Below are 14,316 nucleotides of genomic sequence, written 5' to 3' on the forward strand. Positions count from 1 at the left end.
CTTTCCTGACCTGAGCAGACTGGTTTGCTGAGCAGGTAACCAAGAGCAAGGGACTTCAGTGTCCCTTGGCGTATCTCCTGTATCCCTTCACCCATTTCTTCAGCTGCTCTAATGATGTCTGGCTTATGTACACACATATTTTCTAGGCTGTTCCCTTCTCTCTCCCTTTGGTAACATAAACCTTCCAAGCTTATCACTCTCCCTAACAGGCATGCAATTAATGATGGCGCTGATCTCCCACCAAATGCTAATAGCACTATTTGTATTCATAAATGCTGTGTGCAGTGCCACTGCTAGTGTGTTTTCACTGTCGAAATATAATTGCTGAGTAGGTTTCTTGTTATAACTTCTGTGGTGCTAAGGAAGGCTGTCCTGGGGAACAATGGCAGAATAATCTAGCTTTTGAAAATACTCTGTTTTTATGCAGAAGGGGTGAGGGAAAAGAGTGAAATCGAGGCATTTATATAATCAGCATTTTAGAACCGTAACACTTTTTAAAGGAATTGCATTCTATTTGATGATTTGTCTTCATCACAGCAACAATAATGCTTTTCTTTCCTTATGCACGTTCAGCTCTGTATAGCTAACGCATGAGTACACATATGTCTGCATATCCTCTGGGGCAAGGGATCAGGGCAGCACGCTGTTCTGTGACATGGGATACGCAAGGGGATTTTAGCAGAATGCTCTCATCTGCTATATGGACAAATAATTGCGAACAGTATTCCTGGTTACAGAGTATTCTCGGTTACAGAAAGCTGATTTCATATGCAGGTATTTCCTTATTTAGGTCATTTAGGATTTCTTGGGTTTATGCTGGACGGCAGCAGATTTTCTAGCCTGGTTTGGACAGGAAACTTGGAAGTCCTGTCTTTTGACAGTGTTCCCAAGATATTCCTTCATTCCTGTGTGGATGCGGAAGAGCAGGGTCTGTTCAGCATTTTTTCTGACTGACTTGTACCTTAGAGTCACTGCAGCTTCCGAAGGCAGCTCTAATGACACCGTGCCTTTGCAGTGAGTTTACCTTTCCAATGGAAAAGAGGTTATCGATGGTGGAAAAACCAGCCCAACAGTTTAAAAAAACCAGCCAGCAGTTTAAAAGGTCTTTGGTATGACGGTCTGTAGCCTCGCTGTGATGTGTGTACAATGGCAGCGAATGGTGAAACTCCGTGTTACAGTTCTTCCAGCAACCTGTTTTGACTTTGGCTTCTCCAGAACGGCTCTGCTACTGCTTGTTGACCGCTACACAGAGCGCAAACCTTTGCCCCCGAGCTACCCATATATAACAAAAACTGCTGAAATTTAATGTAAACGTATAAAAAACCAAATGTGCAGTTATGTCCCCATCACGCCCACAGGCCCCGTAGCTGGGAAATGCAGCAGCGCTCTAGAAGAGTGGTTTACGAGATGTCTGTGCACAGTCCTTGGCGTGGTATGTGCTTCCTGTGGAATTTAGAAGCCTCCCAAGGAGGTGATCTAGGGCCTAATCTCTACGTGGCCTGGTCAACTGATGTGCTTGCAGCTGTGCTGTAACAAAATCTTTTTCTTTTTCCTTTTTTTTTTAATTGCCTGTTAGCCCCCTGCCGTTGTACTGCAACATGACAGACGTTTTCTGAAGTGGCTGCAACTCCTGTTTTCTTAAGGTGTTGGGAATGAAGCTTGGAGGGGAGGTTCTGTTGTGATTACCAAAGCTGTTCATAAGACGTGCTGCATCTGCCATATTTAAGCCATTTCATAGGTAGCCCACGATATAATGGGCTAACTGAAATCTTTGCCTAAAGGCAGTGCTGCCGGCAAGCTCAGAGGATTCCAGACCTGCTAAACACAGTGTCTTCCGAAATGTATTCTTTCTTTGTGCTCACAGATCCTGCATACTTAAACTCCTTAGGGTATGGTTACCAACCTCTGCTGGTGCAGATCCCGTTGTATCCTTTGGCTGTTGAGTATCATGGATTCGTTGGTGTCCAGTGCACTACGCTCCCTGCTCTGGTAGCCCTTCCTACTTCTTGAAGCCGTGTGCCGTGGTGCGCTCCTATTTATGCTGCCAGTATTGAAAAATTTAACTTTCTGATAGCTGAATATTACTTCTTAGTGCACTGATTATGCAGGCTTTATGTAAGTAGTTGCATACTCCAATTTCTCATGCCTTTTAGAGATTTAGCCTTCATTTATTCTCCCCCTTCCCCATCCTCCTTAACAGAATCAGTATGCTTGAAAAAATAAAATTCTGAAGTGATACATCTTTTTACATGTCTTTTAGAGAGGGGAAAATTTTTGTTTGTGTTTTTGACCTCCAGGGCGATGTTCACAGGCGGGATGAGAGAAGCCAGCCAAGATGTGATCGAACTGAAAGGTGTATCTGCAAAAGGACTGAAACACATAATAGACTTCGCGTACAGTGCTGAAGTGACTCTTGATCTTGACTGTATTCAGGATGTGCTGGGAGCTGCTGTCTTCCTCCAAATGGTGCCTGTCGTGGAGCTCTGCGAAGAATTTCTGAAGTCTGCCATGAGCGTAGAAACGTGTCTTAATATCGGGCAGATGGCCACCACCTTTAGCCTCGCATCCTTGAAGGAATCGGTAGATGCATTCACATTTCGGCATTTCCTCCAGATCTCTGAAGAAGAGGATTTCCTCCACCTGCCGCTGGAGCGCCTTGTTTTCTTCTTGCAGAGCAATAAGCTGAAAAGCTGCAGTGAAATAGACCTCTTCCGTGCTGCTGTCCGCTGGCTGCAGTATGACCCAACCCGCCGTGCCAATGCCAGCCAGGTCCTCTGCCACATCCGCTTCCCGCTGATGAAGTCCTCGGAGCTGGTGGACAGTGTCCAGACCTTGGACATCATGGTGGAAGATGTCTTGTGCCGGCAGTATTTGCTGGAAGCGTTCAATTACCAGATCCTGCCCTTCCGTCAGCACGAGATGCAGTCCCCTCGGACCACCATCCGCTCGGATGTTCTGTCCCTCATCACCTTCGGCGGCACTCCCTACACCGATAACGACCGCACTGTGAGCTGCAAAGTCTACTACCTGCCGGATGCCAGCGTGCGCCAGTTCAAGGAGCTGACGGAAATGGAGGTGGGCAGCAGCCACTCCTGCGTGGCCGTGCTCGACAACTTTGTCTACATCGTAGGAGGGCAGCACCTGCAGTACCGGAGCGGCGAGGGAGCTGTGGATATCTGCTACCGTTACGATCCGCACCTGAACCAGTGGCTGCGCATCCAGGCCATGCAGGAGAGCAGGATCCAGTTCCAACTCAACGTCCTCCACGGCATGGTGTATGCCACCGGTGGGAGGAACCGGTCGGGGAGCTTGGCCTCCGTAGAGAAGTATTGCCCCAAAAATAACGAGTGGACTTACGTGTGCTCCCTGAAACGCAGGACGTGGGGGCATGCTGGAGCCACGGTAGGAGACAAACTGTATATATCAGGTGGGTACGGCATTTCGGTGGAAGATAAAAAGGCCCTGCACTGTTACGACCCTGCTGTGGATCAGTGGGAGTTTAAAACCCCAATGAACGAACCCAGAGTTCTGCATGCCATGGTCAGTGCAAATAATAGGATTTACGCTCTGGGAGGCCGCATGGACCATGTTGACCGTTGTTTTGATGTTCTGGCTGTGGAATATTATGTGCCTGAAACAGACCAATGGACAACGGTGAGCCCTATGCGTGCAGGTCAGTCGGAAGCTGGCTGTTGTTTACTCGAAAAAAAGATTTATATTGTAGGAGGGTACAATTGGCATCTGAACAATGTTACGAGCATTGTGCAGGTGTATAACACAGAAACTGATGAATGGGAAAGGGACCTACATTTTCCAGAATCTTTTGCTGGGATAGCATGTGCTCCTGTTATACTACCGCAGGTAACGACCCAGAGGTAACCACGCGCGACTGCGTCGGCCCGTGAAATCACCTCCTGTTGCATGTTATCAGGATGCTGTGGTGTTTTTGTTGTTTGCAAATGGTATTGTGCATTTTGTGGGTGAGGGAAGGAGAAAAATAGCTTGCGTTCCCTCCTCCATAAAGTCCCTCCTCCTCTTACGTAGTGTTCTGGCAAGCGTGTTTCATCAGAAGCACTTGTCAGCTAGTTAGACTTAACAGATGTTACAGCTGGAAAAAGCTTTTATCTTTTTTTTTCTCTCTTTTTTTTTTTTTTTGATGGGGGGTGCATTTTGCCTACTTTTCATGTTTTTAACAACGTTAGACATTGCAAACATTGACAGCTCAGGAGTAACTAAGTACTGTGGTATGTTTAAAAGAGTTCAGGTGTGATTTTTATTAATAGCTCCAAAAATCATTGTATGTCGCTTTGTTGTTTTTTAGCAAACAAAAAAACCAAAACCTGTATAACATACTGACCTCCAGAAGCAATAAAGGGACAGCGGGATCTAGAAGAGCTCAGGTGCTTGGATTATGAAAGCATATTCTTTCTTTTCAAAGGTGACTTTATTTTTTCCCCCCTTCCTGAAAGGGGAATATTTATCCCTGCACACCTCTGGTCTCCGTCAGTTCTTCGTTGCTTGGGTTGCACTGCACTTCCAGATCCCTTCCTCACCCCCTCCAGATAGCAGCATGATATTCTAGTCCAGAAATTCTCCCTTTATTGGGACATCCAGAGGTGGTGACGCTAAAGCCATGTTGATAACTTGATTACATATAAGCGGGCATGATTTTTGTTATAACGGCCAAAAATTTCTTTGGCTTTACTGGCAATAAGAGCTCTGCAGCTGATTGTCTGGGCTGACCCACTAAAGCAGAGAGCACCCCGAGTTTCTGGTTTAGGACCCCGCTGCCTTTGCCTTTCCAGTCGCTCCACCAATACGCGTTCATCCAAACTCTTTTTATAAAGGAGGTGGGTGCTACCTGTTCATGCTTGAAGGTTTTCTCCCTTGATTTGTAAATAAGATACCTGGCATCATAATATGATGGAAGTCTAAGTGGAATGTTGGGCTTTTTTTGGTGGTGTTGCCAGTGGGTATTTTAAATCAAGAGATTAATTTCAAGATGACTCTGTCATTTTTGTAAAATCTGTGTTTATTGCACAGAATACTGTTACTTCCTGAACTTTCCTTTCCTCCAAGCCATTTTTTCTAATTAATTTGACTGATTAATGAATTGAAAGTTTCTCCTTTTATCAGGTATTCTGTTTCAAGGGCTTTGTTTTGTACCTGTATAAATTTGATTTTGATGTATGCAGTCGTCTTTTTAGAGAAATTGTTGCATTCTGCTGTTAAATAAATACTGTGCTGTAACCTTTAGAGGCAATATATAATGTCTGTTTTGCTAATGAATCATTGATCAGGTCTGTGTGAAGCATGAACTCCATACCTCAGATTCACTTAAAGATATTTTTCTCTAATAATGAAATCAAAGCACCTTTGGATAGGATACGGTGAGGGCACGTGCTCCTCAGTTAAGCTCTGCATTCTAAATTTTAGATAAAATGACACATGTTTCATCTGTTCCTATCTATTTGCTGGTTTGCCAATAATAAATTAATGAAAAGTACTTGTTGTTGTATAGTGTGCCGAAGTCAGTGGGCAATCTCCGCTTTCTAGCTCTGAGGCAGTTAATTTACTCCATTCTCTGTTCATTTGGTCTGGCATAGAAGCTAGAAACACTGCAGAACAGTCTTGGCAGATAACAACCAAATTTTGAAAGGATGAAATGTAACTCGATACGAGCTTCAAAGTCACAAAAGAATGGATTTTTGTTTTTTAATGCTTCCATATGTTTATGAAAAGCGTACTTGCTTAGGTTAGTAACAAATGGAAGGTTACTTGCTTTCCTATTTGCAGAATACGATTAATCCTCTTATGAGTGTGTCATTCCTTCATCACTGCCTTCCTGAAATACTTAAGTATTCTTCCCTATTTTATTTAAATTTTCCTACCAAAACTATTTCTGTGGCAGCAATTGACGGTTTGGGCGTTCTCTAATAACCGAGTTTTTCTGAACGTGCAGCTGTAGTGCTCACAAGCCACACCACATCAGATGACCGGAGAGCCCATGCAATGACCACGGCTGGCATCTCTTCATAAGGAAACCGTGCTTTATTTTGCACTTCAAGCTTCTAAGGTACGTGTGTGCGTTGGGAGGGTAAAAGGGGGAAAAAAGAAAAATCCTTGAAAAAATGACAAAGCGTGTTTGGTCTCACTTTTAAGGTCAACCTTGCAAAAACAAACTTAACCTCTGTATTCATTCATTTTGGAATGGTGGCTTTGCAGATAGGAGGATACACAAAGCCGTTCTGTAACTGTATTTAATAAACAGATCGAGTGTTGCCTGCCATGTGGCAAACTAGCCTGGTACCCGCATTCCCATTCCCTGGCACTGTGGAGCGGGAGCTGGGAAGGGTTTCCAGACTCTTTCACTGAGACTTGCGACAGAGCCCTGCTGTGCACCACCTCTCTTTGTTACTGGAATGTTCTTTTTATAGCAATATAAATAATTATTTTTCATGGTGTTCCCTAGAAATATTCTAGCTGTTCTAAATTTAGCAGAGACTGACTGTTTGTGGAAGTGCGTATCATCCATATTGATAATGAAGTTTGTTTTACCCTGTGAAGTACGTACTTGTGGCTCTGGGCTGTTCGGTGCATAACCTGTCCGTTATTCTGAAAATAAACGGGTTTGATTCTTTCGCTGTATTGCAACACCTTGACTGCTAGATGAGGGTCTTCACGTAAGCATCTAAGTGATGGTGCTCCGTGGCTGGGTTGCAGAAAACACTTTACAGGATGTCCTGCATGAAAAGCAAATGGACCGGGCTCCTCTCCTCTTCAGGAATGAGCAAAGCCAGATAAACGTTTGATTGCACTCGGAGTCATTTATTAGTCTCAGAGCAGCAATAAACATTATAGGGGTAAACCTGATTTGGTACATTTTAAAATACCCTTGAACAGATGGGGAATAGTAAAAGCACAGCATCATTAGTTCTAGGTATTTGCAGAGTATGCATGTCCCATTAGGGACTCCTGTCGTGGCCGGGATAATAGCTTCTGTCTTCTCTGATGTTTTATGGGCCTGAAATTGTACTTAAAACTATAAAGAAAGAAAGCCCTAGAACTCTTGGCAGGGTGCAGAATAGCTAGAGATGGGGAATGTCTGCATCCGATTATTGGTGTCATTGACCCTTTTCCAGAGGGTCTGTCGGCTCGGCAATCCGACTGTCATGTCTCCCTATCCTAGAACCCCGCTAATTCGCGCAGACGTGTCCTCGCGTTCGTACCGAGGTCTTGGAAGTTTAATAGCAGCGGAGAATTTCATTTCTTTGATTTACAACGAATGAAGGCGCTCCCACTAGCTCCTAGTACCCTGGTGCTGATTTAAAATGATGCTATGCAACAGAACTGCTCGGGACCTCTTGTAAGCCACATCAAACCTAGTCAGACGTTTCCACTTCCATGTCTGTGATAAGGTCTTTAGTTGCTGAAACTCTGCAAACTTTAGGGACATTTATCATGCTAGGATTATTGAAGCCAGACTACTGTCAGAATAAATAAAACATGTTTCCCAGTGCAACTCTAATTATGATTTTTAGCCGGTTGTGTAATGTGCAGAACTTTATTTACAATAAATCTTCCAGTTGCTTGCATAAATGAATGAGATTTCATCACTTGTGACTTAAGGACCAGGAAAAGTTAATGTGGCTGAATAAATTTACAGTCTAGCCTGGGTGTGTTGGCATGTCAGGCGAGTGAGGGAGCAGAGCCGGCTAGCGTTGCCTTCCTAAGAGGGCTCAGCGATCTTGAATTTCACCTGGGAGCATATATATATCTCTCTCTATATATATCATATAGACATCTCTCCCTTCAGGTTGTTTTTTACAGAGACAGCTTAGATTCTACTCCGCATTTTAACAGTGAGTAGGCACAGTATCATCCCACAGACTCCAGAACTTTTCTTTCTCATTCCAAGCTAATAACTGAGTTTCAGTAACACAAGTTTGGCACTTTTCAGTTTAATACTTCAACTTTAGGGAGTTTCACGGAGAAGTTTTAAAATTTATTTGTGGGGTGGGTACGATTTCAACTGCTCCAACATTGAACGTTCCATAAAATGAACATGAAATGTGCTTTCTGCCTGGAAACAGCTGCTGGTTTAGCTGTTCAACCTGAAATTAGCCTCAGATTGTAAGAAAAGGGTAAAGATCTAGTAGAGAGCGATGGTGGGGGCCTGCAGGAGGGCAGCACTGGAGTAGCGTGTGCAGTTTGCAACGGAAAGCAGGAAAGCTGTTGGAGCAAAAGTTTTCAAAAGGTTTTATAAGCTGTAGGGAGCAAATCAAAGCTTCTTGGTTCGGTTGCCGAGGCTTTGCAATTGCTATTTCACACCCAGGCCCCTGTCACGTAATTAGCTAGAACTAGTTTGTATGGCTTCTTAAAAAAAGAAAATCTTTTTTGCTTGTTTATGCAGGCTACCAGCCAGTCTGCTTCTGGCTACACTGCTTCATATCTGGAGCAATTCCTTTGAAGTCACTGGAGTCACACTACATTAACACTGGAGTACCTAGAGCAGAATTTATCCTTTTAGCTGAGTTTAATATTTTTGATGTATATCTTCCGGTCACAATGCTTTGAAAAATGTACTAAAAAGTTTTTTACATATGGTTATCTGATGTTTGTAATCGGGCTTCTAATCTGTGTCTCCCTACAAAGTTTGCAATTATTAGCTTTAAATGCAGCCTCCCTTTTTTTTTTGTTCCCTCCCCCTCCCACTGTGGCCTGGGGTCATCTTTAAACACGCGATCCTCCTTATGGATGCAGATTTACTCTTTGGCGGTATCAATACTTGCATTCAGTATTAGTGCCTTAAGGATAGCGGTTTACAACTGGATTTAGAAGGAATGTACAAATTTCACTGAGGTTTGGAAGAGAGAAATTTGCCCTGCGGTGCAGATAGCGTGTCTGGACCCTAATTTTGCATGCTTCGGGGTTCTTGCGTGATGAAAGCTTCCTTACGCCAAACGCACGTACTTGCTATTTCTTAGGAAGAAAAGCGGAGCGTATCCCCCGAAGGGGGACAGGCTGAGTCCTCGGATGAGCAGAGGCGCTCCCCACGCGCGAGCACGTGTGTGTTTGCCCATGAGTGGTGCAGGCTAGGGCAGCTGTCCCAGCCTACAGCCTTCCTCAGCTTTCCGTGGGGCTGCACCGTGCTTGGCGCTTTTCCCCGGGGCATCGGAGTCCTCCTGCAGGCCTGGCGCGTTCCGTCGGATCGCAGCTGGTGCAGTTACGCTGCGGGTAAGGGGAGGAAGGATGAGGGACCCTATCCTTCCTGCTGCTGTTGGTGGTATTAACCTAGACACGTGTCCACCCCTTGTACCATGAACGACCATCAAAGCGAACCTTGATCCCAGGCCAGATGTTCGGCAGGTTTTCAGCTGAAGGCTTATAGCTTGCAGTGGAGAACCTCCCATTTTCACAGTGAAAAACAAGTTGAAAAACAGTTCCTTCTGAGGCTTTTTCAGGACAGCAATTAGAGTTCGAGTGAATGACTCGCTGCTGCTATCCGAGGGGCCCGAAAGGAACTTCTTAGAAATGCACTTTTCACGAGGCTTCAGATCCTTCATCTGCAAAGCCCAGAGGCTTGCAAGCAGCACAAGGCACCCTGTTCTGTGAGGCGCTTAAGATGGTATTTCAGTCCAGCGTGGAGTTTGCTGTTAAATGTACACGTAGTGGTTATACCCCATTTCAGCAAAATACCGCGTTTAAAGTTGTGCTGTGCTGAATTGCAGCCTTGAAATGGCTACGGATCCGCACTACAGACTTTGCAAGAGAAATCTGCCAGTGTCCCTGAAAAAAATAAGATTAATTTCACCCCTGTTGAATTGTCCCGTTCAGTAGGTTTATCAGTGCAGCTTGTTTTGCTTTGGTAGCAGGACGAGGGAGGGAAAAAGGAGGGGCTTTTACTTTGCAGGTACAAACCAGTTTGCAAGCATGCATGCATCATAGAAGAAACGCTTTTCTGCGAGGGCACGTCGCTGTTCCTGTCCCAGTAAAGCTGTGAGACGTAACCTGTGCTGCGTTGGCACACCTTGTTCATCTGGTGTGCAAATGAAATCGGTGTGCGTCAGGCAAAGAGAGCAGTTCAGTCCCCAAAGCCACAAAAAAGGGACTGCTGTGGTGGTTGCTTAGTCTCCTGCTGAGAAATCGACTTTCTGCGATGCTCCTCCTTTACTGAGAGTGAAACGATTGAAGCTCAGGAGGTGCCCGAATTTGGCTGGCATGTTTATCTCACTGTTCATCAGGTTTTCACACAGAAATTACCTGTACCTGCAAAAAGAACCCCCACACTGAATTCTCCTTCGCCCTTAGATTTTTTTTTTTTTTTTTTTAATACTTTCAGCATGACAATCAAGCCTTTAACTCGTAAGTAAACATCTGTCCTAAGGCACGGAAATAGCAGAGCGTGGTTTTGCCCTGGGACGTGAACCAGAGGAGCAGGCAGGTAGTTAACTCTGTGGAGCCTACTAGCCACAGTTGAAGCAAATGGTTCACAGTATTGTCTTTCTGCTGCTTTGTATTTCTTCTCGAGCTTAGTAGGAGAGAGCAGGACAAGGCCTGATCCTTGGGCAGTTTCACGCCTGGGATTGTTGCCTACCCCTTAGCTGTTTTGTTATACCTGAGCGCCTGGGAAACGTCTGTAAAAAACTTTGGCTTTATAATCTGTTACTTGTGACCCCTTTAGCGCACGTCTCTGAAACTGAAGATTTAAAAAGAAAATATTTTCTGCTACTTTATATATAGAATATCACCAAATTCTCTGAACTTGGATTTGACAGAAGGCTATGGAAGGAAACATCTTGCTCTCTGATGTGCTTCTCTGTCTGATCTACAGTTGGATTTGCAATGGTGTAATCTCTTAGTGGTAAAAAAGTATTTCCCGGTTTCCTGTTTGTTTTGATAAAGCGCACGATTCTTACTGGTGCCTCACTTGTTAGTGCTGACTGTGAATATACCCGCATAGAATACTTTGCCTACCACCCAAGTGTTATCTTTGGAAAGACATAAAGTGGCTGCCGCTTTATCGGCTCACCGCATCACCTTAGCATCATGGGAATACTTCTTGCTTCAGTGTGGCGTGAAGCCAAGCCTTGATGCTGGGAAAAATAACCGTAACAGAATCCTCTGTGTGGTTGCCAAAGTATTTCAGAGCACCAGAAGATACGACTGGTAGAAATGAGAATAATATCTTTTAGCAGTCAGCGTTTGCTTGCTTTCTGTAATTTTAGAATTTACAGGGAACGGTAAAGAAACTAAACTGGCAGGATGACAAGGGAATATTGGTATAGAGAGCAGAACTAGGCGCTCTGTGTGACCGCGAGTTGGTTTGACGAACGGTGTAGAGAGGGTAATTCGGGTGCTTTTATCTGCTCTCTGGAAACAAGGATATCTGAAATGAAAAAAAAATGGTCACAAATTTCAAGTGAAACAAGAGAATGTTTTCTCACTGAAAGCACAGCTCGGTTCAAAATAGCGTTGGAACTAGGGAGTCTGTGGACTTCACAGGATATTCTTCTCTGAGGATAATGGGAACGTCAACAGGAACATTAAGTAGGAAGTGTGACAGATCAAAATCTTTGTGTCTGTCGGCAAAAAAAGTCAGCTTATTTGTCGATCCAGGTACAAGCTCATGCTGTCTGCTGTTGTGTAAGTTGTTCAACCTCACACCTTCCTCTGAAGCCTCTAAGGGAGAATACGGAAGTAGCCGGATCTCATCTGCCAGAGCAATTCCAGAGGACCTGGAGGATAACAAACACGGGAGAAGTAAACACAACCTCCTCCCTGCAACCCGCTTGCTCTCGGCCGCATCTGCTCTAAGAAGCTGCAGGTTGCTCGGTAAGGAGCTGTTTGCAACAAAAGCAGATGTGAACACAACAGCCCGGTCCTCCAGTGACTCTTGGTTTGCTTCGGAGCAAAGCTCTCATTTCTCAGTTACAAGAAACTTTTCTGTAACACGTCTGGAAGGCTGGGGGAGATAGAGCTGCTGTCTCAGGGGATCCCATCACAGCTTTCTAGTGAGATCAGGTTGTTCTCACATGGCTCCATATGTGCTCAAGGTGAAGACGGCAGGAGACATAAATAATACTTACGGTATGAGCTCATCATTTTGTCAAAGGCATGGCATATCTCCTTTGGTGGAGGAAGAAGGAAACCTGGCACCCGTCTAAAATGTCTCCTTGCCAATGCCTTAATGCAGTCAAGATTTACATTGTCTGCTAGGTCATGCACTTAGCAGCCATTCAGATCCACCCACAGCACAAAACATGGAGCTGTGAGTGGGTGAGAAATTCCAGAAGCAACTCGGCAATCACAAATGTTGTACTGAAGAGAAGTTTGTTACGCAAACTGTTTTAAAATCGGAGAGTTTAAGAACAGAAGCAGGGTCCAGGTTCCACACTGGAATTCAATCTGATAAAGCTGCACAGGCGAAACAATAAAAAAAGGGAGTCGTCTTAAGGGAGGAAGTTGTAACCCCCCGCGCCTCCCTGGCCATCTGTGTTCCTTGCCTGCGAACCACGAGCAGGAGCAGCCATCGGAGGGGAGATTTCACTCCCTTCAATCTCAGGAGATCCAAGAGGGGAAAATTTATCAAGTTTCATCTTAAGGGCTTTATCTTTTGGTGCTATAGAAGAGGCAGAGCGGCAGCTGGGTCTCTAGATGTTTGATACTACCACCTATGGTATTAAACCCAGGATAACTCAACAAATTATTTATCATCGTCTCGCTTCTCGAGCAAAACCAATGTGGATAATAGGTATCTTAGTGTTAAATCTTTATGATTTATATGCTTTTAGCGTGACAGGCCAATTTTGCAGGGCATATGCTGCTCATGTACACAGCTAGAGGGTATTTAACTGAATATGCGTGCCGGTTGTTTATTCCTGGTGAAAAATGCAAGAAGTGGTTAGACTAACATCTGTCAGGAATGATAGAGGAATGGCTGATCCTGCCAGGGCCTGGATGATCTCTTAAGCCCCAGCTCTGTTTTCTGCGATGGTATCTCATACTATGTTATAAACTTTACGTGCAAGTTGGCAACTAGAATTTAGAGTAGGACGTGACTGTATGGCTGATACTAATCCTGACAGTTGCTGAACTGAGTTTCATCCATCCATCTCTAACAGCCTTGCAGCGGTGGATAATTATAATCTCTTGTTTTTATGTGGGCAGAAAATGCTTATTAATGATTGGTAAATGGACTGAACCAAGGCCCCAAAGGTGATCAGTAGTGGAAGTTAGAGCAGAGTCTAATTTCTTTGATAGTTCAACCATGATGGGATTTGGTTACTGGAGTAAGCACAGCTCAGGGGCAGAGCGATGCACCACAAAAAGGAGAGTGTCCACTTTATCTCCGTTGCTTTGTAAAAAAAAGAAACTGTAAAGGGCAATGTGTGGGTGTTGGGAAACAGTACTGTCAGGATTTATTACTGCCTAATGCGTGTGTCCTGCATATCACAGTGCTTTGCACCCATCTGATGTTAACACAGCTGGAATCAATGGCTTAGCAGCCTAAGCTTGTGTTTCGAAACGGCTCTACTCCCTCGAACTGCCCGCTCACACCCAGCAGGGTCATCTCTGCCTGTCATCGCGTCCCCGTGACAGATACGCTGCGTCCCACACGCATCGCCGGCTGTGTCAGCCGAGGTCCCCGACTCCTTGGGGAGGGGGAACAAGTCTCTGGTGGTGTTGACGTAGAGTTGGGGTTCACTGGGAAGACGTCTGCCTATGCAGAACACTGCCGGAGAGGGAGAAAGCTGGAGCTGGCTGCGCTCGCAGGAATTTGGCAGTGGAGGACGTGCTTGTGGGGGAAGACTGGACCGTTCTCTTCAGCATAGTTCAGAACGGAGCTGTGGTAGCATCTTCTGCTTTGCTGTACAACGCACCTAAATGGACCAGGAAAACGGGAGACTTTCCCAATTCCTAAACCTTTCCCAGAAATATCTTGGTACTAGATTTCCACTGTACAGGTATCGCCTGTCTTGTAGCTTCACGTGTCTTACCTCGCGGGCAGAGAGAGCAATCGCAGAGTAGGAATTCCTGCTCATCTTGGAAGACTTGCCAATGATTTTGTAGCTTGTTTTCCTCTCCCTTTCTCTCCCCGCTGGCGCGGGGCTGGGGGAGGAATAGGAGCTGGCTATCTTTGTCACCTCGTGCCTCAGCAGGGCCCAGCCTGCTCTGTGTGAGGTGCTGGGGCAACTGGTTTGTTCAGGAAATTCTCCCCGCTCCATTTTCTGAGGTGGAGGGGGAAACCCCTCTGAAACAAGCCTACTAACCTCTCTGTAACTAAATTTAGACCAAAATAAAGTAAAATTGAGA

General features: G+C 45.0%; 1 protein-coding gene across 1 annotated transcript; it reads left to right on the forward strand.

Annotated features, from left to right (window-relative positions):
* The first annotated feature begins 2,297 nt into the window (after window positions 1–2,297).
* LOC309413748 (kelch-like protein 26) lies at window positions 2,298–4,481 on the forward strand. The gene has a single exon (XM_082010948.1). It carries the CDS (start codon window positions 2,302–2,304, stop codon window positions 3,877–3,879), a length of 1,578 nt encoding a protein of 525 aa, XP_081867074.1. The 5' UTR covers window positions 2,298–2,301; the 3' UTR covers window positions 3,880–4,481.
* Window positions 4,482–14,316: the final 9,835 nt, after the last annotated feature.

Source organism: Phaethon aethereus (assembly GCF_964289735.1).
Source record: "Phaethon aethereus genome assembly, chromosome: 26".
Classification (NCBI taxonomy): Eukaryota; Metazoa; Chordata; class Aves; order Phaethontiformes; family Phaethontidae; genus Phaethon; species Phaethon aethereus.

Coding starts and splice junctions, on each gene's coding strand:
- LOC309413748 (XM_082010948.1), top strand. CDS start 2,302: ATGTTCACAGGCGGGATGAGAGAAGCCAGCCAAGATGTGATCGAACTG.